We start from the raw sequence: 23,919 nt of genomic DNA, 5'->3' as shown, positions 1-23,919 counted from the left end.
CAGGGAGCAGCATACATGTTCGCCATACATCGCATATCAAGAAGCATTCGGAAAATGGCCGCCTGAAAAGACAGGCCAGAATGTTTTTCACTCTCCGCTCTCGTTCTCCTTCCCCCCCCCCCCCATCATTATCCCGGTGCTCTGAAGTTGTGGCAGAGGAGTTCGGTTTTCTCGACACGTCAAACCAACCGTCAGCCGCCGCATCATCCGCATGTCAGGACATCGGTCGGTTAGGTCGGTTTGGTCGAGTGTTGAGATGGTTTTGATGGTTTTGTCCCCGTCGGGCCCCTAGCAGTACGGGTTGTTTGAAGCTCGGCTGAAGTGCAACCGAACCGAAGAAGTGCTAGTAGGTTTTCCGTGCGGCACCAGACATCCCCCCCCCCAACAGCAGCGGACACTGCGGATCTGCGCGAGCGTCCTTTTGCCCTTTCGGTATTACACCATCAGCTAGCAGCTAGCCGAGGGTGGTTCGGGGAATTCCTCTTCTCTTTTTTTTTGTTGACTTGATTGGCCTCATCATCATCATCATCGTAGCCGACGTCTTGCTAGTTGTTGTTTTATCCATCACTGGTGCCGTTTCCCTGCCGGTGGTTCCCGCTTACCTAATCCATCCATGCTAGATCTCCCGTGCCGTTAGCCGTACTCGCATGCGGACGAAAAACAGGAGCAAAAACCGACAGCGAATTGACGAGTAAGAGCAACACCAAGGAACAAAAAAAAAAGGATATAGGGGAATGATATGAAGTGCTGCGCATACATTTTGTATGTAGCTCATCATCCCCGCCGTCAAGGCGTCCCTAACCAACCCGGATCTGCCGGTTGCCTGGAGGATGTGGTGTACAGTTTTTCGTCCTGTGATGCAAACCCAACACCACGCACACACAGTCGTCCGCTAACGATGCTCAAGGAAAAGAGCATCGGGCGAAAGGAAGAGGTCATGGGGGGGAGGGACAAGTGGGCAAAAATGGTTTGGCGGCTGCTAAAACAAGCAAACCACCCGTAACGCATATCGTAACAGTAAGTGAAAAGGAGTCCCCAGAGTGTCTCGGTTTAGCTGGCCCAAAACAAGCGGTACACGGAGGCACAAAACATGACCGAAGAGGATACGCACACACACACACATACGGGTTTTTTTCTACGGCAGGACTAAAGGACCGAGTTTAACAAACCTCGCACCGTGTGTGGTAAGTAGCGGATGATAAAAAGCAATAGTTCACCACACGAGGGAGTCCACCGTTAGGGAGATCTCCGGGGCTTGGTTTGCTCTGGAGAAGCTCTGGTGGATCCCATTTGCTGTAGGTGTTTGGATTATTCGGGATAATCTTATTACGTGAAGTGGGAACAGGGAGAAATAAAACTTAATATCACGAAAGGTGAAAAAATAGGATATCTTCAATGTTATCCTGGCTAGGTCGAAGATGCTACGTGGCGTTTGTGTGGTACTCACGAACTGCCAATATAAGGATGTTCTTATGTATTTTTAAATGCTTAATATCTTACTCCATCACTATCTCTAAGCAACCAGGATTTACTCCACTGGGTTATTCTTCAATATCTCAAGGACTCGGTCGGGATTCTTTAACTGCAGCTAGTTAAGGCTTACCTGTAAAGAGAAGAGATTGAAATCCTAATTAATAAATTGTACAAAACTTGAAACCCGCTAAAGTAGGTAAACAATTGCACTAACATTCGAGAAGCGAGCTAATTGAGCAATGAATGAACTACAACGATCCGATAAAGAAACCGCACATAATCACCGCTCAATACAGCCAATCAAAATGGAACAAGAGAACATCATACGAACTGGAATGTTTTTTTTTTCCATCATTTTCGTACGCACAGACAGTAAAAGAAACTCCGATAGTGAAAATACGCGCGAAAAAGATTAATGCTGAGTAAATATTATTGTTTATTTTGGCTGCTCTCTGGATGCTTCATTCCTGTCATTCCCCGCTTTTTTCTCTCTCTCTCTCTCTCCTCCCGTCCGCGTTTTGATCGCTAAACGACTGCTGTTTTTCCCTTCAGGTTCATTCATACCACGACAGCGGCCGGGTTCCCGGGCTGCGTAAACTAAATAAAATCACTCGAGAGAACTTCATCCACAAACGTATCCCATCCGGTCCGCTTCCACCGTGCTGATTTCGTGCGTGCAAACCCACGCTCGAAAGCAACGAGCGTAGAGAGGCCCACCACTAAAGTACCGAGGGATGCATGACCCGAGGACACAAAGGTTTACGCCAGGACACGGGGGTCAGACTTCGGGGGGAGAGAGAGAGAGGAGAGGGGGTCGCAATAAAAATATCACAATTCTGACGTAGATTTGTGTACACACGTAAATATCTGTCAACCGTGGCGAAGGGAAACGGAACTGGCGAGCCACTCGTGGAAGACGGGGGCGAGAGAGAAAAGGAGGACACGCCAGCCAAACGCGTCGTTCAACGTTTGATTAAATATTGATTTTGACAATTGCTGTTTGAAAAGGTTTGCTGCCGATTGCTCTTCCCGTTTTCCGGTTTCGGCCACAAAGCGGGCAGAACACAATGACATTAAGCGTCATGAAGCAGAAGTAAGTCTGTTGGAGAAAGGCAGAGATGGATGGAGGAGAATCAGCGAAAGCACAAATACGGCACTTCACACAGTTGAATAAATTTTTATGTTTTAATAAACTTAATAAACAGTGCGTGTGTGTGGGACAGTGTCTGGGCGCTTCTGGAGCCTATCAAAATTCCGCACAAATAAAATAAACGCACCTAACCTCACTTTTTGCGAATTATGAACGAAATGGCGATGAAAAATTGGTAGTCGGGATTATAAGGCGGTACAATATCTGTGGGCGAGAACAACCAACAATGTACTGGAAGCAGCTAACAAATTTATCATTACCATTTTTCATGTCACCAGCAGGAGCGAGTGCGCGATTTAACAAATTGAGATATTTTACCCGAAAAAAGGACGTCACGGCCACCACCAAAAACCCCCCTCCGAGAAAAGCTGATTTTTCCCATTTTCTATCAAACCACTGACAAATTGGCCCCGGCCGGGAAGAGTAACAGAAAAAAAAGCATCTTCTCCATCCGCCATAATGGCGCAACCGAAGCCTTAATTCCGACAAATGATAGCCCGATAGGGCCGCTGTCATTTCAGTTGCACGCCTTGCCGGCAGCTTAACGCGCGGCCATACACACGAGAGGCGCGTAAGTGAGTTTCCCATCGTTTCACTGTCAAAAGAAAAAAAAGGCTGAAGCCTAGGCCACGTTAGCATCACCCGAAAGGAAACGGCAAGCAATCTCGTGCATCGGCAAAGAAAGAAAACCCGGGGCCACATCTTTATCAACACACAAAGAGAATTGAAGCAGCACCACGTGCATTGATACGGTGGCGTTGCGTACGAAAGCGTGTGTTCTGACCGGTCATGGGAGTGCCGGGGGAGAGGGTGAACAAGACAAAGCAACATATCTTTTCTTCTCGCAAGCAATAACGTCACATGTAACAAAGCGTCCTCCATTTTCTTCCTTTCGGTTCGCAAGATGCCACTATTGTTGCTGCTCTTCTCGTCCAAAGCCCGGGCCAAAGTCCGGGTTGGCGTTCCGGGGGGGAAGAGGGCGCACCCTTTTATCAACCACCGGGGGCTCCCCTGTTTACAGTGAGGCGGAAACATATTTATGACAAATGTTTCATTATCATAAAAATAATATTTGTTAAGCTTTTCCCACCTCACTTTTCGCCCGACGGCGCAACGAAACCAACGGCCTCCTCCGGCTCGCGGTGGATCTATGTGGAAAGCGTACCGCGCGCGCACGATATGTGTTCGCGAATGTGTTCTACACCCCCTTCAGCACACACACACACACGTTGGTGGTTTATTTCCCGCCCTCTTCCCGACACCAAAATTTCTAACCCGCGTACGTATCCCAAGTTCCGGACGACTCACAAGAAAAGACACCCTCGGCAAGACACCACCGCTTCGCACGCTCCGTGTATCGAGGCGAGCCAATTTATGCTACCATCTCGGAAGGATGGTCGTCTCGTCGCTAAAACCGCAAGGCGCGGGAGGGTGGGGGGGAGAGAAAGAAGCGAAAACAAATAATGATTGTCAAAATCGATGATGAACAGCCGGTCGGTCTTAATAGAGGGAATGCGCGACAGCTCGTCGGACGTTCCAGGCAGCAGCAGCGGGTGCGCAGACAATTTCGCCAGGACGACAAACGAGAAGATGAAGCTGGAAATCGAAACAAGGCTTCAAGAAGCGGATGGACAGCAAAACGCTGCGATGCGTTCGTTTCGCTCGTCCCGGGGGAGTTCTGGAGACGTCCGGATGTGTCGTGTGTGGCACCGTTCGATAAGAGAGTGTAATAACCGACAACTCGGCAACCGGGCAACACATCCCAATACTAAGCAAGCAGCAGAAACCTTGTCAGTTGGTGGTTGGCCTTTTCGAAAATGGAGAGTGTGGAATTACAAAATTCTACTTACAGTACATTTACACTTCAATTAAATCGACATGTTTTAGGGAGTTTTAGAGAAAACAAAACAAGTCAAGAGTTATTGCACGTAAAGCTAGAAAAATTTAAATCAGAAAAAGCAATCGAGAGCACAGACAACACGCTCTCATACAATATGTCCCTTCGGTGTGCAACCTGTAACCACAGCACACGGACTTTGAAATGAAAGTGAACGAACCGAAACCCTCCCCCAAAAAATCAAAAGAACTGCTGCTGCTGCTCAGAGGTTCCATGGCACGGCAGATCAGACTATTCTCTAGCGAATCTTCAAATTTCTTTTCCTCCCGCGTTCGGGAGCCTGTACCGCAGAGGCTGGCGCTGGAAGGGAAGGCAACAGGATGTGTTCGCTGGAAAATTATGAGATAATTTATACTGTTGCATGTGTGAACGCTACTAGTGCCGCGCGTCGCTAGTCGGAGTCGGAGCCTGTGCGAGCTTGTGCCCGCTCTGTTCTCGTTCGTTTTGCAATATATTTTAACACATGTATCCCCATACACGTGCCACACACAGCGTACGGTAACAGCACCAGACGGTGGCAAACACCATCCCGACGCTTTGGTCTAGGATGGGCTCTGTCCGAGGGACGGCGTACACCAACCAATCTCATATGCTCCAGGCTGTTGGTTTTTTTTTTTTTGTGCTCGTTGTTTTGGGTTTTTCGTGGTGTACGAATGTGAAGCTCCCATTTGAGCGATCTTCATTTTTGTAGCACACAAACTCATATACGTAGAGTTCAGCTTGTCAGAATTTGCACGAAATCCCAAACCATCCCGCGTTTCTCTCACGAGACCACCGCTACGGCACCATGTTACTGTGCTGATAATGGAAGAATCTTGCCTAGCTCACCATTTGGCTGGCGTATGAAAAATGTTCCTCGGGTATGAGGATTCTAACACTCATGCAGACTTCTCTCGCGCCCTGCACAGACTTACGCCCCCCCCCCCCCCCCCAACCATCCCGAAGCGAACGGGATTGATTTATGCCTTTTTATTGTAGATATATATGCTTCGCTCATAATGTATATCATTTGCGCGATTTTCGTTTTTTTTTGGTTTGGTTGCTCAGTCCAACTAGAAGCCCCGACGAGGACGTCTCACGGGAGAATTGCATAAAGCATAGCTAACAGGCGAGGGATGCGCTACTTGGTCCCGACCACGAAAGATGAATCGAAAAACATAATCAAAGCAACAGCAAAAAAAAAGTCCGACATTCAAGACACACAGCTCGGGTGAGAATCCTTGGAGTGGTTTCGCATGGCGCGCGACTTGGGAAGTAAAACAGCAACAAACGAAAAAAAACACCCAGGCTCACCCTCCAATATTCACCCGAAAACGTGTGTTTATTACTCGCGCTGCTCTGGCCCACATCAAACGCGTCGTTGTTTGACAGGGGTAACTAGTGCCGGTTGTCTTGACACTCGGGTCACTTGGGCTAGCTCAGGCTAGGGGAGCAAAACAACCTGCACACAGTTCACACAACTCTGTCGTTTGTCCTGTTGTCTGCTCGTTGTCTGAGAAGGCTTGGCAAACATGAGCTGGAACTGAGGTAGAAGTTGCAGGCTGAGGACTCAATTAGGCAACAGCCAGATTAGAAAGGCTTCTCGTACATCATAAGTACTCTCTTTCGTAAACAAAAATATGTAAAAAGCAATACAAAAATAGCCTAAAATAACCAACGGCAAATAAATCAAATCAATATGCTTTCGTTCTCGAATCAACCGAAAGCGAATCCTGCAGGCTCGCGCAGCCATCAGTTATCAACTGACAAGACAAACTGACTGCTAATATTACTGGTAGCAGCAGCGAACAAAAAAGGGCCGCCCAAATAGACAGTGCTCCTCTCCCCAGAAGGACAGCGAGCAGGCGTATGTGCGAACCTTAAACAAGATAGATGGCAAAGCCCACTTGAGCCGTTTTAATATTTTAATCCAAGCGTTTATGTCCCGCTGGCCGAAAACATTTGTTCCCGAAAGATTTGGCTGCCCCCGAATGAGGGGCACGTTTCGTGGGGCTGCCAACCATCTGTCTCTATCTGTCCCCACATCCCCGGCAAGCGCCAGGAAGCTTTGAGGCCTCGCACTAGATATCACGAAGAGATATGGGCAGTGGCGTGGCGTTGCCCCATACACGTGAGCACGTGCGCACGTCCGCACGCACAAAACAATCGAAACCTTTCCCGTAGAATGCTGGTGATGAATGGGCCCAGCATCCTGCGCCGGGGAGCGCAACCGCTATCGACGACGACGACGACGGGGTCAAAAACTACTGTACCGTGGCTGCTGCTGCCACATTAAAGTGAAACGATCTTAAAAAGAGGATGGCTGAGGGGGTTACGGGCGCTGCGTTGCCGCTCAATATATCACACAATTCAATAAACTTTTTCTCATCAGTGTGATAGAGCACCCCGAGCCATGTCCACGACCCGACAGGCCCCTCCCGATACTATTCCCCCCGTTGGGGGAATAGGCGCTAGAGCGCCTATGTCGAGCAGCTCGCGCCCGATCTTTTCCACAATTTATGACGTCCCGCTAGCCATCCGTAGGTGGAGGCTTCTGTCTGGTGGAGATTGGATTTGCTGTCGTGGACGTGCGGTGGAGGTAAAGAATCATCTCAAAAGGACGTCTTGTTCTAAGCGAATCGCTGAGCCCGAATCGTGTGGAGGTAGGGACTATATCAACCAAATAGGTTTTCCTCCACCAGCCGATAATTCCCTATAGCGGCAAAAAAAGGCCTTCTGAAGGATCCATTTGTTTTTTTTTGTTTGTGTTCGGTGTTGATGTGAGGAGCAACAAAATAAAACAAAAAACCATAAAACATACTGCGAGGCAAGAAAAAAAAACCCCGGGCATCGTCAAAATCACTCTCCCATATGCCTATTTGTAGATTTAGCGGCGTGCATTACTTCTTGGCCGGCAGGCGTTTGATGATCTTGTTGGTGAGTGTGTTGCTTCCATTTTTTGTTTTCGGGACGGTTGTTGTTTTTTTTACGGTCCCGAACTCAATGAAGTCATATAAATCTTTTATTGTTTCAACGCAGTATCGACGTGAAGAGAAAGTATCATCTTAATAGCTTCCATCGCACTCAGTTTTCGAAGGATACTTCAGTTTTTTCTGTGGTGGTGCACTTGCAAGGGACATTTTATCACCCACCTCCGCGATGGCCCTTTCGTCGCACGCCCCACACAAGCTAAGCAAGGCTGCTGTCCTTATGATGGTGGTACATTTTACATCCCTCGGTCGTGCTTTTCCCAGTGGCGGCACTGTGATGTGGTTATGCTGTCCGAATGAGCGATAACATAAATCGTGGCTATCATATCGGTGCCACATCACACGCCCATCACAAACGCCTTACTGCGCGCGTTAACGTTGCCCGGGATCTTTCGGATTGATGTTGTTAAATGGGTTTGCTCTTTAGCCTTTTTGCGCCAAACGGGGGTTGCCATTTTCGCACACCACCACCTCGCAAAACCCCTCGTTGCGTCGGCTTACGCCCCACACTTTACGGTGACACTAAATGGATGCCACAATGATGTCCCGTCCTCATCACCATCGTTCGTGGGAGTTGGGCGATGGAAATAGATTCCCGCCCCGAATGGATGCCAGTGCGCATTTGACAGCGTTGATGGAGGGGCCCGAAGGTAAGTATTATGACGTTGTATTGACACGTTAAATATTTTAACACATACAGTCGCACATATAACGTCAGCGCCGGGTGGCGAATGACGGGTTGGACTGCATTAGATTGTTCATGGATTATTTACGGGGAGCAATAACTTGAGCGCTTGAAGCACGGTAGTAAATTTAAATGACCCCGGTCTACCTCAGATCAGACTACATAATCTGGGCGTAAGAGGTGTTTGCTTTACGTGTTATTGCTAACCTGGCACGTGGGTTAGTTTAACAGATTCAGTGTACAGTCATTCGAAAGGAGTTTAAACGCAGAGGTCAACGAGTGTGTGTTTTTAATATAATTCAATATGTTTTACAAAACAAAAAGCTATTATAATTAACACTAATTTGCTCTTAAATTATCTCTTACAAGTATCGATAATTAGACAGTGAGTTGCAGCTCCACCCAATTACTCACATCTCCCCGGTCTCTCATGGTCGAAACGAAACAGAAAGGCCCCGTCATGTTGTTCAAGAACATTGTTGTTCGAGTAGTTGCTAACCAATATTTTTATCCACCAGCTGCATTGATTTGACTAGAATGCAAAAAGAAACTAACATCACACACACACAGATCTCGCGACAGTTTCTTCCCACCGTGTGCAGCACACCGTGGGGCGCGTGTTGTTTCTTCCAAACCCCACTCCGTAGCATCCGATTCTTCCAACGCCTCTGTTCTGCCCGGTGGTGGAACTGTTTACCAAGTGCTAATGAATCTTAATAAGCTGATCCGAGCCCAAACGAGACGTACGGGAGGCTCATTAGATCGGTTTAAAAGGCGGAGAACGAATTTCCTGCTTCCCACTCACTCACAAACCCCGGGCAAGACTCAAATCCCAAGAGCAGAGAACCGCCACCGCGTCCAAGGTACAACACAACGTAGTCGGGGGCCAGTGTAGTAGTTATATCACTTCAATCAACAGCTCTATCTTGCGCACACGCCGCCAGAGAGCATTGTTGTAGGCTTCACTCCCGGCGGCACACAGGGCTGCCACCAGCTTCGCTCGTGCGACCACCACACCACCATCAACGTAGTATTTGTGCACTATACCCAAGGGTTATTTTATTGCAGTATATTATAATTACCAGCACTAACACCAATCACCAACCACCCTGACTGCAAAAACACACTGGGACAGACCGGAGCTATGGGCTTTGGGTTAATTATCGCGCGTTCTCCAAGCATCGGCCATGCCTCCGGAACACAGCGCAAGTAGCCAGGGCCAAGATTTTCCCGTGCGAGAGAACACCTCCCAGCGCTATTCACTGGGTAATGAACTGTCAAAATAGCCACAGGGGAATGAGTTGCAGTTCCTTCCTTGCTGCCATCAGTCTCCGGCATCCCGGCTCCTCTGCAATCTTCATCTACGCCTTACGGTGGCTTCCGGAAGTAATTTTTGATCGATTGGACGAAAAAAAAAACGAAGGCAATTTTCCTTCACTCAAAGAGGCAGAGCAGCATCTCCGCTCTTCATTAATCATAGTCTCAATTGGCGGTACCGACGATGTCAGCCGATTGTGAGCTGATAAAAGGCACATGCAAGCAGCTCACGGAGGAGGTTGTATATTTAAATAAAAATTAATTATTGAACCATTTATCAACGCCACGCGGTACGACAGGAAGGAACACCCGGGCAGGGTTAAGGAAACCCAACGAGGGGAAGAAAAATGTTTACTTTGCAGTTAATTGTGCCCGAAGCAATCAAACGCGGGATCCCCAATTGGAGTGTAGCACATCGAGCTCCTTTCCGTTGTTCATGTGTGAGGTGCTTTCACTAGAATTATGTTTCATTTAGCCGCCGGCAAGCCGACGAGAAATGTGCACCGAGAAGAAGTTGAAAAAATGCCTCCAACTGTTCCAAAGTCAGCGAAAAAAAAACCCCCCCGAGACCCATTACAATGTATCATAAGCTTGCAACACCTTGAAGGCTTGACGTTGCACATTATGCATTCCTGCAACACGAGCTGCACCTCACAGCAGCCTGCCATAGCAGTGTGTGTTTTTTGTATATATCCACACTGTTGGCGGTGGTTACGCGCGACTCATTATCATTATCCTCATTATGTTGCCGTTTCCCGGTTTGGCACACGGCTGGGTTGGGCGCGAGGAAATGTTTTCCTCCCGGTGTGTGTGTGTGTTTTTTTTGCTGCTGCTTGTTTCATATTTTTCCGTTTAACTGGTACCTCATCCATCACGTCACCGGTCGTGTGACAACGCCTGCTACAAGGGTGCAAACTGTCTGTTTGACCGTTGTTTCGCGGTGTTCCCCCACGGTGTGGCGCTCATTAAGCATAGCAATAAAATCTTGCAGAAGCAAAAAAAAAAACCGACGTCCACATTAAAACGTTTTATCGAACTTTGGGCCAAATTTTTGCAACATGTTTTATTGTAGAATTGATGCGCGCTGCGCGTTGGGCGGGTTTCAATTAACTGTAATATAATTGTCACATTGGGCGCATTGCACTTGTCACTGGGCGCGCGTTACGAGCCGCGAGAGGGCCTGAAGAAATAAAATTAATTACTGCCGATTATTGCGTGCGAGCGAGGAGATGCCGTACAACAATGTAGCAAGCAAATACCCTGTACAGGACGACGAAGGAATTTCCCCCTCCCCCCCTCTCCTGCCCCTTTTTTTTGTTCATTAGTGAACAACAAAGCCCAGAAGGGAATAGAAATCCTCAAAAATGTCCAAGCGCCTCGCTACCCTTACCCCTTTTTCACCCTTTCCTGTTGGAATGGAATGACTGACTTCTGCCACGGTTCTTTGTTGATGATGTTTCGCGATCCAACAGCGCGTATAAAATAATGCCCGAGGCGACCAGCACAAGTGGGAATTCGCAAATGTACTTCCAGCAGTACTCAACTGTCAAAATAAAAGATGGCCGGAACGGAAGATGGGGTAAGTTTGGGCGTTAAAATGTAAGGCAGTAGCAGAGACAAAAAGCGTTCATTATCGTGCGTAGTGGGTTAGGGGTGTTTTTTTTATGCTCATGCTGGAAGCGCAGTAACTCCACAAACAAACATCAATACGACACATCGTAACGTTTTGTTTCGCGTAATGGCGCTACAGTGAAGGGCATTAGAATAGGATTACCTAAATTTGGCTAAGTGTAATAATGATCCCTCCCAAACCTCCGCTTAAGCTTGAGAAGGTCGAAGTTATCTTTAAAATATTTTATTTTACAACTCCTTAAGATGGATTAAGCGCTATTCGTTATATGTTTTGAATGCAAAAAAAAGTAAATAAATAAACGAATGCATGTTTGATGACTATAGACCAACTTGTTCCTTAAGCTAGAGATCAACTCCTGTCGAGCCCTAGTCAGTTTGAGTCTAACTCAAAGTTCATTGGTCGCGCGAGTGTTTTATTTATTATCATTATAAAAGATTATTTCATCATCATCACCTTCTGTGTAAACGACTTATAGGGCATATATTCCACGTATCAATTTCTTGGTTTTTTAAATTTTGTTGAAGATTTTGGAAAAAAAACAAGGTTGACATAGCATCGATAAAGAAACATGTCATCGGGTACAATTATTGCCATTTCGATCAAGACATAGCCAAGCTGCATGATACATTAAAATAAGATTATTTAGAAAATTTGAAGTGGCTATCAGGGCTACACGATAGGACCAGAGATCGAATTCCTTCCTGACCGTTTCCTCGTAATAAGGAGAGACTTAGCCTAGTAAACCTTTGACCGGGATGACCTAGCAGCTCCTTAAGCCTTAATTTTTAAGCATTAAAAATTATTCGACTGCAATTTTGACACCTCAAATCTATACATTTTTATGGATGCGTCAGATATTAGACACGCTCTTCATTTCATACATTTGACCAAGTATGGCAGGGAACGCCCAATTTATCAGTTCGAGACCTTTTTAATGTTCTTCATGTTTTTTTTAGACTTGTTTCCAAAAATAACGACTCCGATTTTGTTTTAACTAAAACACCGATTCCGATTTCTACTTTGATTTTCGAAAGTAGTGCTTGAAAGATAGGACACTAAACTAAGGTCTTATTGTTTTGTTCTTCACTGTAAGTTTCAATATCAGATACAAGGGTAGTGTTATTGTTATGGCCGTTATTATTGTCTTCTATTGCGTTAAGCATATTTTTTTGTTAACTTTTAGCGCCCTTTCATTCTTCAAAATGAGATCATACTCACTTACTTATCATCCGAACAACACAGATTGACCTTCGACAGACCAAAACAAAGTCAAAGGTGTTAGCTCAAAGCTCATCCAGGGCAATCATAATTTAACTGTGTACTTACTGCCCTGTATGTGTTTTATCTGCATACATTGATACACAAAATTGCAAACAAGAGTTTAATTGGTTATAATTACCCGTGCCCTCCCCAACTGCGACTGCTTTCACCATACTCCATAGACACACACGGTTAATGATCAACCTCCTAGCCAACGCTGCACTAGCCATGAGAGACACCCGGGTAGGTGTGAGCCCTTGGATTGCTGTGCAAGCAGCAAATGTGTATAATGATGTGTATGCAAAAAAATTATAACATGCGTTTTTTTCCCTCGCTTTGAAATGGTTTGCAAGCTACCCAGAACGCCCCACCCGACTCAGTCTTCGTTCCCTTAACCGGTGCATTTACGGTAGTGCCAAAAGGTAAAAGTCACAGAAACGGAACGGAGGTGTGAGATACGCACAATGATGATTCTAAAGGGTGCCCTTCCGGGCGATTCCCTACCTGGGCACTAGGCTTGGTAGGAAACGGAGCAAAACGACAGAAAAAAGGGGTTACTTCTCCATTACGCTCCGGCATTATGACGGAGCCGGCACTCTTCTAGTGGGAGCGTTCTGGCGGCTTTTCTTCCTATCTGCAAAAGGGGTAAACAAACGTTTAACTTGGCCGGCCGGTAACAACAGCAACATCAACACAAAAAAAAATGATTAAATTCGTTCGTCATTCTTTTTGTGCAGCCCGATCCCGCCGGTGACTGATGGCTTACGAAGCGGTTCCACTCACTTTCACGACGCATTTTTTTGTTGTTTGGCGTAATATACGCTGGGGAGCAGTAGATGAAGCCAGAATAAAAAAAAGGCAACATAAATACTCTTTGCTAGCCATTACTCACCTTTACTGCTCTGTTTTTGGAGTGTTTTTTTTACTTTGCAGAACCATAATTTAAGGTAGATTTCCTTTTTGCATAGCAATTAAAATAGGCACCATTTAATCGGGCCTTTCTTCTGTACTTTGTTTTCCACTGCTCGACATTCTTTGATTGCAAACTTTGAGCTTGTGGACGCTTTTGCCCGGTGGTTTCATAACATCAGGTAGTTGCGAAAGGGTGACTCGAGCGAGCTAAACGCATAATCACGGTGACGCGCTCACGCCGGTAATGATGATGGGGCAGCTGAATGCACAGTGAAAAGTGTGACCTTCATGGTAAAAAAAGCTGTGCTAATTTTAATCATCACACTACCCGATATAATCTAGCAGAAAAGAAGACCCCTCATATAGGGCGGCATTCGCGTTTTCCATTGCATCACAATAAAACAATTATATATGCATCAGTCGCGCGGCGAACTACACACGAGTCGAGATTAATTAATTATTACAAACAGTAAATTTATCAATCGAAATCTACCAATTCTGTTCCACATAAATGCTGTTTGCTTTTTCGCTCGATTGACCACGGTGCGGCTACGGGATGTGTCGGTTTCATACAATCCATATTCATGAACCTCTCGCCTTGTCGAACTATCGCGAAGCAACAAGCCCCCAAAAGTAGTTACCCAAAAACGCGAAACAAAAACAATACCAGTGTCGCGATAACAGCCAACCAATAAAGTACACCAGTTTATTTTTATGAACAACGAAAACAGCCACGATCCGACCGTCGTGGAACCGTAGTGGGGGCTGTGGGTTCATTTTATTAACCGGTGAGCAGGAATGAGTTGTGATTTCGTAATTGATATGCGACAACCAAATCCGTTGTGCGATACGCGAACCAGATTTCCTTTCAAAGTATTAAATTAGTTCGATTCGTAACAAGCAAATGTCAGCTCGGGGTGTTAAATAGTTGGATTTTGGCTAAGGGCGCAATTTTTCGGCGGCAGGAAATCGTACACAATTTTGCCTAACAAACAGCTTTCTGTGAAGTAATGTTTCATTTGCAAAGTGGTAGTATTCATCGGATCCAGCACTCAACACGCTTAATGAACCATGAAAAATTGTGCTTTGTTTGCCTCCCCCCCCCCCCCCCCCCCCGCTTAAGGGGGTCTAGTTACATGTGATGTTAGTCTTGTTCTAATCCAAGGAATTATTTCGAAAAAGCGTTTTTGAGGCTGCTTAGTATTAAATATTCTTATAATCTACCTTATTTGATCTTTCTAGACATTGATGTCCACAATGACTTGAGTTATTTAATGAGAAATTTTCAATTTTTAGCCAACATCTGTCAACCATTTGATCAACCTGCTTATGGAGAGACTGGTCCAGAAATGTGAAGTCATGCGTAGCTACCGTTTCGGTCACAAGACTATCCTAATCTTACTTTGGAGAGTTCTATTTAGGGAATTGTTGCGATAACCCGATAACTAGAGTCATAGGATAGGAGTCCAGTGGTCCATTGGGGCCTCTATGATTCAATTTATTGGTCGATTAAACGATCTCCCTGTCAGTCAAATTGTTCCCAACCAAATAAAATTCTATTTTTCTCATCCTCTCATATCATGTCCTTATTGTCCAATGTGATCAAATTGGGAATGGACATTTTGCAAAAGGGAAAAGAAGCATGAATGTCCCAAGCAGAAATAACCAAGTTCACCCTCACAGGACACTCGCTGAACTTCACCCCACCAACACACCATAAACAAACCACAAACCATTGCTGGCTGGTGCCTGAGCTGAACCTGACGGTCGGAAAAGGGGTGCAAAGGCAAATATTGCCACCACTCGATTTGAATTTTATCGCAAACGACACCCGCAATAGTGAGGTGCACACACACACCGTGTTTGTGCGGGCACAGTGGATGTTAATTTCCCTTCCGAAAGGCACACACATACACACTCGTGTGTGGCAGCCAACCCTGGGTAGTCCAAATTTGGATAAGGTTTTAAATTTCCGATCCGATTACGGGGGAGTCCCAGCACCCAAATGGGTGCTCCCGCCGTACACACAACCACCCACTGGGAACCTTCTTGTCAAACCAAATTCTGTGGCAAACCAAATTATTCTATTCGCTCCTAATGTGTCTGAGTGTGTGTGTGTGTGTGGTCCTTTGAAATGGCTAAATGAAATTAGCTTCAATTTGTAATTGAATATATTTCCTATTACGATAAACTTTACGTTTACCAGATGATTTCGGCAGTAGGGTGGCGCTGCTGTGCGTTGCGCTCGACTCGGCACGGTTCGCAAATACGGGCAAGCAAGATTAAGAAACGATTGTGAGAAAAGCATCGCTCTCCTACCCCTCGCCCCTTTGTCATAGCGCTTTCGTTGGCAGGACACCCGGCACACCGAAGGACGACAGGCAGAGAAAGTTATGCTAAATACATATATCCCCGTTTGCACAAGTCGAAGGGGGTGGCCATCGACACTGCACGGAGGATGCAGGAAGGCCCGGCAATAGTTGCTTGCTGTCGGTGTTGAAAGGCAAGCTAATGAATGTGAAATTAGTTGATTGTTTCATTAGAAGTGGATCTGTGGAAATGCTGCCGAGTGGCGAACATTTTGGGTAAACCGTACCACAAAGGAGAACCCGGGAAGTGAATTGTACCCGAAGGAATTTGATATGCAAGATTTAATTTAATGACAAGGCAGGAATATTATCGCCCGTAGATAATTTAATCGCTGTCTTTGGGAAACGTTTTAGAGGGGGCCATATTTTGTGGAAAGAATACAGTGTCCTTCGGAAGAAGATTTATTTTGAAGAATTTATTAGAAGGTACATCTCAGGATGTCTTAGGTTCTACGCACTATATTGCTTGCCTTCTTAAGACAACTAGCTTGGTGGACTAATTGAAATTCTCATTCCATTGCGCATTAAAGCTTCTCCTAACCGATTCCACAACCCGGCCACTGGACAGCATGAAGAATTTGAATAGATCAAACACACGCACCACTTGTAGACCACAATTGACACAATCTTTAGCCACCGGTCGCAATGCAATGACGTGGCCGCGCTTTGATGATTTGATCAATCCAACCATTTACAAAAAACCCGCGTAAAAAACACCAAGCAACGGAGAGAAAGCACCGACCGAAACTCCTTGGCCGGGGAGCATAAAGATCACCGTCAAATGATATGGTCGCGCCGACGCGTAAACAGTGGCGAACGTTGACAGAATACTTAAATCGATACACCACACTCTCATCATGATCGTACGGATTACACACAAACTAACCCCCGTCCCTGCCACAAGTCCTCCGCGGCACAGTTTCTCTGCTGTCCAAAATATCCCGACAGCGACCACAATTGAAACGAAAATAAAACGACCAAAAAAATTCCACCCATTGACATATCAGCTCTGTTGCGCGCGCCGCAACAAATCGGTTCCGAAATGCTCCGAAAAAAACGTAAAACAAAGAGCCCATAAAACACCACAAACACTTCATGCTCGTGGATAAGAGTTGTACCCAGATTCCGCCAACACCCCCGCGAACCTCCTGAACCGCTGGCGTACTCGGAGAACCGAGGGGGGAGGTTTGAATATACGAACTCTGGAAGTGGGGATGGCAAGAAGCAGCAAGCTTAAATAAACCAACCAAACATTTAATGTCCGCCTACGCGCCCCGGGAGGAAAGAAAAGCCGGATCGGGTCCCGTTTATGGTCCGGGGTCCGCTTCCCACTTGAAGCATGGCTCGGTTTGAGCGTTGGAGCACTAACTGCAGAGCACACACTCCATTCATTTGAAGCCTTAAGTATAACTAGTAGCATTTTGTTGTCGGGGTTGGATTTTAGAGATATCTTTGACATTCGCTTCCGTACGCGGTCGTACTGTGGCCGCCCCCCCCCCCCCCCCCCCCCCCCAGCAGTTGGGCTGAGCAGCTCGCTCGTAAATCAACATCGTAAAACTGTGTTCGGCCAACAAACCGGCTGTACGACAAGTGTTATGGTGAGGATTTTTGGCTTCTGTCAAGTGAAATTAAAGCCTTCTTGCAGCGTTACAAGTTGATTATTTTATTGCCTTTCAGTACGAGGCCAGGGAAACGATTTTTAATTTTGATGAAAGTCAAGACTTCTGTACCCTTTTTTCCATTGTACTCCAAAAGAAAAGTCCCGCGATTGAGTGAGACCAACCCTGGGATTCCCCGTGCAAAACTTCGAACTAGGAAAGCATTCAAATCGCAGTTTCAATCAACGCACCATATACCTTATAATGTCCCATTTTGCTCCCTTGCCGGTTTGAAAGCCCTCCAATACCAACCACTTGAGCACATCAAACATACGTAAAAATCACCTCTTCGCTCGAAACACCGCGGTTGTATCTTCAAGTCCCACACACACACAGGAGCCCCACCGAAAACGGTCAGGCGCGCCGTTTCACTAAAGCGGGCGGGTAATGAAAATGTAGCCACTTTTAAGCCGGCAAACCCGGTGCACTTGCTTATGCATGTCACATATTGGCAATAAAAAAAGCGTTTTTTTTTTGTAGTTGTTTTCGTTGTTGTTGTTGCTGCGGCTGTTAGGTTTCCTTCATTCTTTCCCCTGCGTTTATTTCCATTTGTTGCTCATCTCTGGATTTCTCCGTATCTATCTGTAAGCGCGCGCTGGAATACTTGTCGACCCAAGTTTCCAGCCCAACAGCCAGCACATATCTCGTTTCCTTCGCTTAAATCACGCACTGTGTTGGCTGTGAAGCCATTTTACAATTTGGTATTTGAAATTCAAATGATTTGAGAAATAAAGCTAGAAAACCCCGTTGCCTTTTGGGAATGTGGGCGCGTACGGCTGTACCTGTGGGAGGGCGCGATTAAGGTCTGTGGGGAGCTGTGGGGTTCAATCCTTCGATTTGTGACATTTCGTCCTTAAATGGGGGTTTTTGAACACGCCAGGTACGCTGCTGGCGGCCCCATTTCCGTGGCGCGAGAAGTCAACGACGTTACAGCACGATGATGCTGATGGTTTGACGTCCGGCAGGCATCGGTCAGAACACACGTCAGGCTAATGTTGTCTATTGTCACACATGTTCTGGAGCGCAGAGAGTCGCAGTGAGCTCTTCAGGAGAATGTTCGATTTATTTGCAAACACGTCCACCCGATTTCGCACACCAATTGATGAAATAATTGATGTTCCGGTTTGTTCAGATCGTCCGCTGCTCGATGGTTGTCTGTTGGAGAATGGTTCGCTGAGACTATAGTTTAGTTAAATCATCTCTTCACCATACATCACCTAACTTCATGTTAAAATAACAAATTATTCACTTTTAATTCCACCTAAAAAGACTACATTACATGTATAATGCATTTTCCGATTTAAATCCATCAATGATGACACTTGGAAGAATGCCGACCAGTTTGTAGCCCTACCATTTTCAACCGCTAGCCCAGCAGCAGTTTGATGGTGGAGCACTGATTTTTTTTTTTTTTTTGGTTCGAGCTTTGGACACGCGGGCGGCACCACGGAACACAACGGAGGGTTAGGACCTTACCGCGGCGCGGGCGAAATCAGGATCGTGAAGCGTTACTTTGCGTACCTTCGACGGCATGGAATTAGTATTCCGACTCGGTACGAGCTTTCGGGTGCCCATTTGGATGAATCATGGTTATTCATGAGTTTCCGAGCATTGATGGTTTTGGTTATACACACACACACCACACCAGCCATCGCGTAATTTCCCTACCAAAGAAAGGGGGACTCAATGGCCAGGACACAGTGAGAGCGCAAGAGCGAACCGAGACGGAATGGGTGGATATGCAGACGGGAGCAGCAGCAGCAGCAACTACCGGGAGCAACATATTGAAGTGAAGTTCATACCGTTCCACCCAAAACCGGGGGCTGGAAGCCAATGGGCCACACAGTACCGCTAAATGTGCGATGGCATGGCACATTACCCGCACACCGTCCGCATCGTTCGCCTACCAGGTCTACCATGTGAACCAGCACGTCAATAAAAATGCGTCGATGATTAGTCACGACTGTTAATTTTCATAGCAATCCCGAAACCGAAACCGAATCCTCCCTCTTCCTACCGCGCGGGCGTGAAGGGTGTGTGGGACATCCGCCTCGGGTACGGGATGATTTGATTTTTTTCCCGCGTGGCGTCATTAAAAACCAGTACTTTCCTGGGCCTGCAACAGCTCAATGGCTGTGGACATCGGGCGGGAGGGTAAGTGTACATGGGCATGAGAGTTAGTTTTTCTGAAGCCTAATCTAAATATAGACGATGAGCAATAAAAAGACAAACTCCTAATACGCACTGCCAGTGATCCATACTAGCCCTATGTGAAACTGTCCCACATTGGATAGACCAACGGTGGAATTTCTTGACGTTTCTATGGGAGTAACTTTCATATTTCCCGTACCATTCCCAACTTCTCACCCAAAACTAAGCCGCGCGCGTTGGGCAGCCCGTTCGAAGCGAGAAGGCAATAAAAAATTTCAAATCGAACTAGCTCCATGTACTAGCTCCAGTAGGACACCTGCCAGTACGCTCTGCCCCGACAATAGCGGCAGATAAACGAGGTTTATTGCTAGCTGTTACAGCGGGCTGATTGCGGTCGATAATTTGATTTGCATGTTATTGTTGTGGCTCATCAAATTTAGAATTCACCTGACACGGTTTCGCCACCCATCCCAACTCCCTCCGCGACCCAGTGGTTCTACCACACAAATGGTGTATGCAAAACTAAACGGGAGGTAACCGGGGTGGAGAACCCGGTCTATGTATAAGTAATGCAATTTTGATATCGCGATTGCGACCCGTAACCACCATAATGGTCAGCTCAGCCATATGTCACATAACGGGGGGATGTATTTTTTTTTGTCTGTACGCCAATTCTAATATCCCTTTCCCTGGTTTGGTGGGACTACCCTTTTGTTTCCCCAGAGGACTCTCGATAGCTAAAACGCGAATTAGAACAAAAAAGCTTCAATAGTGTTAGTTCATTTTTTTTCGCGTCCTGGCGCTCACACGGTAGCGCTGGATGGCGTTGGGGTTTCGTCCTGCTGTCTCCTATTTGATAGGATATTGAAGGTGGCAGGTACTGGTGGACTGGTGAATACACAAGAGTATACATATGCGTTGGAACCGAAACGCTATCACTAGGGCGAGAGAGAGAGAGAGATAAGTGAAAGGGACAGCAATGTCCCACCTAATTTGCATATAATAATTATTCCAAATTGAAATATTTACATAGAAATCCAATAATTGAATATCCAGCTCATTTACATATTCACCTCTACCGTTTTGTGCCTCCATATGTGTGTGTGTGTGTGTGTGTGTGTGTGTGTGTGTGTGTGTGTGTGTGTGTGTGTGTGTGTGTGTGTGTGTGATATTAAATACAATACACACACACACAAGCACACAATGTATCGCTGAGTGCATAGTGTATCGTTTCAGCGGATGCAGTTCGTACCAAGCAGACATTTGCATTCGCTGCATGCTGACAATTGCAAATACTTCCCACCCCGTTAAGCATTATCCTTTTTGCACGCTGTCCCGGGGCCGGAAGTAACACACTAAACACAGTGAAATATATTCTCCTGTTTACATGGTAAGCGTACAAGATCATCCTTACGGATGTGTGCGGGATGTGCCTGCTTTAAAGTCCTTCGTCCATCATTAACCCGTTCCAAATTTTCCATTTCATTTACTTTTACTACCCTGAAAACTGACAGGGCCAGAATATTGACGGCTTGCTGTTCTGTATTATTTTAACGGGACTGGAACTCGTAATGGTAAAGAAGTCTTGAGATCCCCCCCCCTTTCATTGCGATATCACATGGTCATAAGAGATAATGGCGGTCGTTGAGAAGCTACGAGATCAAGTGAGAGTGATCGTTGCAGTCACCCGATTTGCGTGCCTTATTATTGTTATTAAGCCTTTATTGGTGCTTTTGCGCCACGGCTACTGTGCCACGGAACGATTACTTTCTGAAGTAGTGCACAGTGCGTTGCAAGTTTTAGCGTGAGGGCCTGACAAATTAAAAAAAATAATAAAAAATTGCCAAAAATACCATAACGATAGCCATGAGGATAAGGATGGAACCTTATCTGAACCTATTAAATTTAAAAAAATTCTTATAAATGTCCAATGGAGTTGATAAGTCCCTTCAATATCCAGCAGCACTTGTGGGCAGCTCACTGTATATCGATGCAGCGAAGAAAAAAGGGGTGAACACACCCGTAACACTAATTGCGGACAAGTGGTGCGCAAGCATACGTTTACATGCACCACAAATACGGGTGTCGTTCCCGTTACGTGACATCAATCTTGTGCCGGACAATGACGGGTAGTAGTAGTAGTAGCTGCCTGCTACCGTTCTAGAGACCCCGGCGTGTCCGTCCAATCCGTCGGCTGCACACGGATGTATGTATCGGAGGCCAATGGTTTACATACAATAGTAATCAACATAATCATCCCTTATTATTTTAGGCACTTGCATAACAATCCAACAGGGAACTCCTGCCTCTGCCTTTCAAACTTCTACTCGTCGCCACTGTTTAAATACCGGTCATTCCCGGTCCTGTGGTCTGGCGCCTGAATTCCAAAACGGACTTTCTCTGTGTGCGTGTATGTCGCACGCGCGACCGAGAGCCCTCCCTGGTGACTACTGCAGGCAATGTAAGTGCAGCAGTTTGCAGTGCTCTTTCGGCGAAACATTCACCCTTTCCAATAATTTTTGGTGAGCATTTTACATCCCAATAATGACATGATGTTTCAATTCCCTGCCCGTCACACTTTGGACGAGAGAACGGACGGTGGCGACGTACCGGGGAGCGAGTATACACATACGCTTTCAACCCCAATCCAACATCAGCGCACAGCACGGAACGCATTAGTAGCATGCTGGCTGGTTTTACTATATTTCGCGTCGTCAGGACTCATCGTGGTCATTTCGCCGTGCAGAGCTCAGTAATGTGTCTGTTTGCTGTAGAATCAAAATTGAAGCAAAATTCTCATTACGAAGAGATGGTTCCATGGGCATAAAAATCCCACACACACACACTCACACGACTCCAAAACGACCAGCCCTCTCTGCTGCTGGTGAGGCGAAATCAGATGCATTAAAATTACAATAACTTGTGATTGGGTAAATTAAATTCCCGTCTACTCAATCCCCCCCCTGATTCTCACACCGGCGGCGGCAGAGTGTTGCAGTTTTCGCTGCAAAACCTTTTCCGCCGAAAAGGTTTAATTTTGGACGGGGGCCCATAAATTTCGTTGCATTGTTTGCGCGTTTGACGCACATCATCAAGCATGGAGGCGGCGCGGTTTGGGAACTGGGATAGTGCGCGCGCGCACACGCACACGTTCAAGTCCCATAAAGCACATATGCACACACTACACGTATTTGCATTCGCAGGCCGGCAATCGATGCACCGTATTGTGCTAGTGGATGGTCGGCCAGCCACCACCGGCTGCTATTCATGCCACCCGGATGCATTGTTGTTGTGTCACTGCAAACGCCGCCTTTTGTGTGAGGAAGTTGGGAAGAAAAAGTGATGGGTGGGGGATTGAATGGATATTGGAACGCAAAACTGCACATGCACACACGTGCGTGCATTCGTTTCCGCTGCCGAGCCGAACATCAATTGGACAAAAGTTACGATTCAGTCTTGGTGTCTTGGTGGGAGTCGCGCTATTCGGCTTGGTATCCTCAACCGGGAGTTACCGCGATTTTTTTCTGGATAGTTAATCTGGCGTGCATTGAGATATCGAAGATAATCAGGACTATAAAAAAAATGTTCTCCTTGTGGCCTCCCACGAATATCCATTGAAGAATTTGAAGCTACAAGGTCACAGCAATGCGAGGAAGAATGAGAAGCTTCATAAATGCACCAAATTTTGAACTACACACACGTGTGGTGCTTGACTGGCGCAGCAGGAGCTTGCATCGACATACATCGACGATTAGCCGATTCGTGCCGAGCGCAATAAACTATCCTGAAGAACGTACGAAACACAGCGCGGACTCTCCTCCAAAAAAATAAACAACTCTCCCTGCCTCGCCTTCATGAACGTAACCGCATGCAAAACCGAAAAGATGGAATATTGGAAGAGAAAAAAAAAAACGATGCACACGACGATGTTTTCGTCCCGTGCTGTGTGAGCATGGTTCGTGCGGGATCATCTGTAGTGCGCGCGAGCGATCGACATTCCCCCCGATTTGCGATCACCGTTTCGCTTGTCGAAAGAACAAGCGCTTTCCGCGCTGTGCAGAAGTTTGGAATGGGGAACAACCGATGGGCAACATACATTTTTCTGGCTTGCAATGACTCGGGTGACTCAATTCGACAACGCCACAAATTTTTGCTGCTCCCCCCCCCGAGGGTCCTCTGTTTTATTAACACAACATCATAAGCAGAGCATTAGAAGTGGTTCACAAGGAATGCTGAACCTGTGTTGGGCGCCATTCGGAGTTGCCATTTTCATGCACCACAGTTCCTGCATCGCACCGTGCTTCCGCGACTGCTTCGAAAATCGCGATTTGGAATGTGATACGTTGTTAATCGATTCGACGAAGTAATCTGACTACATGCAAGGCTTCTGTGGAGGCTGCTGTTGTGCCACGGCGTCGTCGGGGACGGTGCTACCGTAAAATGGG

At 46.4% G+C, this 23,919-nt stretch overlaps 1 protein-coding gene across 11 annotated transcripts in view; it reads right to left on the bottom strand.

The window, feature by feature from the left end:
* The window catches only part of LOC118508807 (aryl hydrocarbon receptor nuclear translocator homolog), a 207,278-nt gene that overhangs the window by 113,094 nt on the left and 70,265 nt on the right, over window positions 1-23,919 (bottom strand). Inside the window, exon 4 of one of the 11 annotated variants that reach the window (XM_036048544.1) lies at window positions 1,501-1,603. The exons of the other annotated variants lie outside the window; for them this stretch is intronic. Coding sequence (XP_035904437.1) covers window positions 1,501-1,505 — 5 coding nt within the window. The 5' untranslated portion in view covers window positions 1,506-1,603. The remainder of the gene's footprint in view (window positions 1-1,500; window positions 1,604-23,919) is intronic. 11 annotated transcript variants of the gene reach the window in all.

The sequence above is a fragment of the Anopheles stephensi genome, chromosome 3 (assembly GCF_013141755.1).
Source record: "Anopheles stephensi strain Indian chromosome 3, UCI_ANSTEP_V1.0, whole genome shotgun sequence".
Classification (NCBI taxonomy): domain Eukaryota; kingdom Metazoa; phylum Arthropoda; class Insecta; order Diptera; family Culicidae; genus Anopheles; species Anopheles stephensi.
Note: the sequence above shows the minus strand (reverse complement) of the source record. Positions and strands in the feature narration are given on the sequence as shown.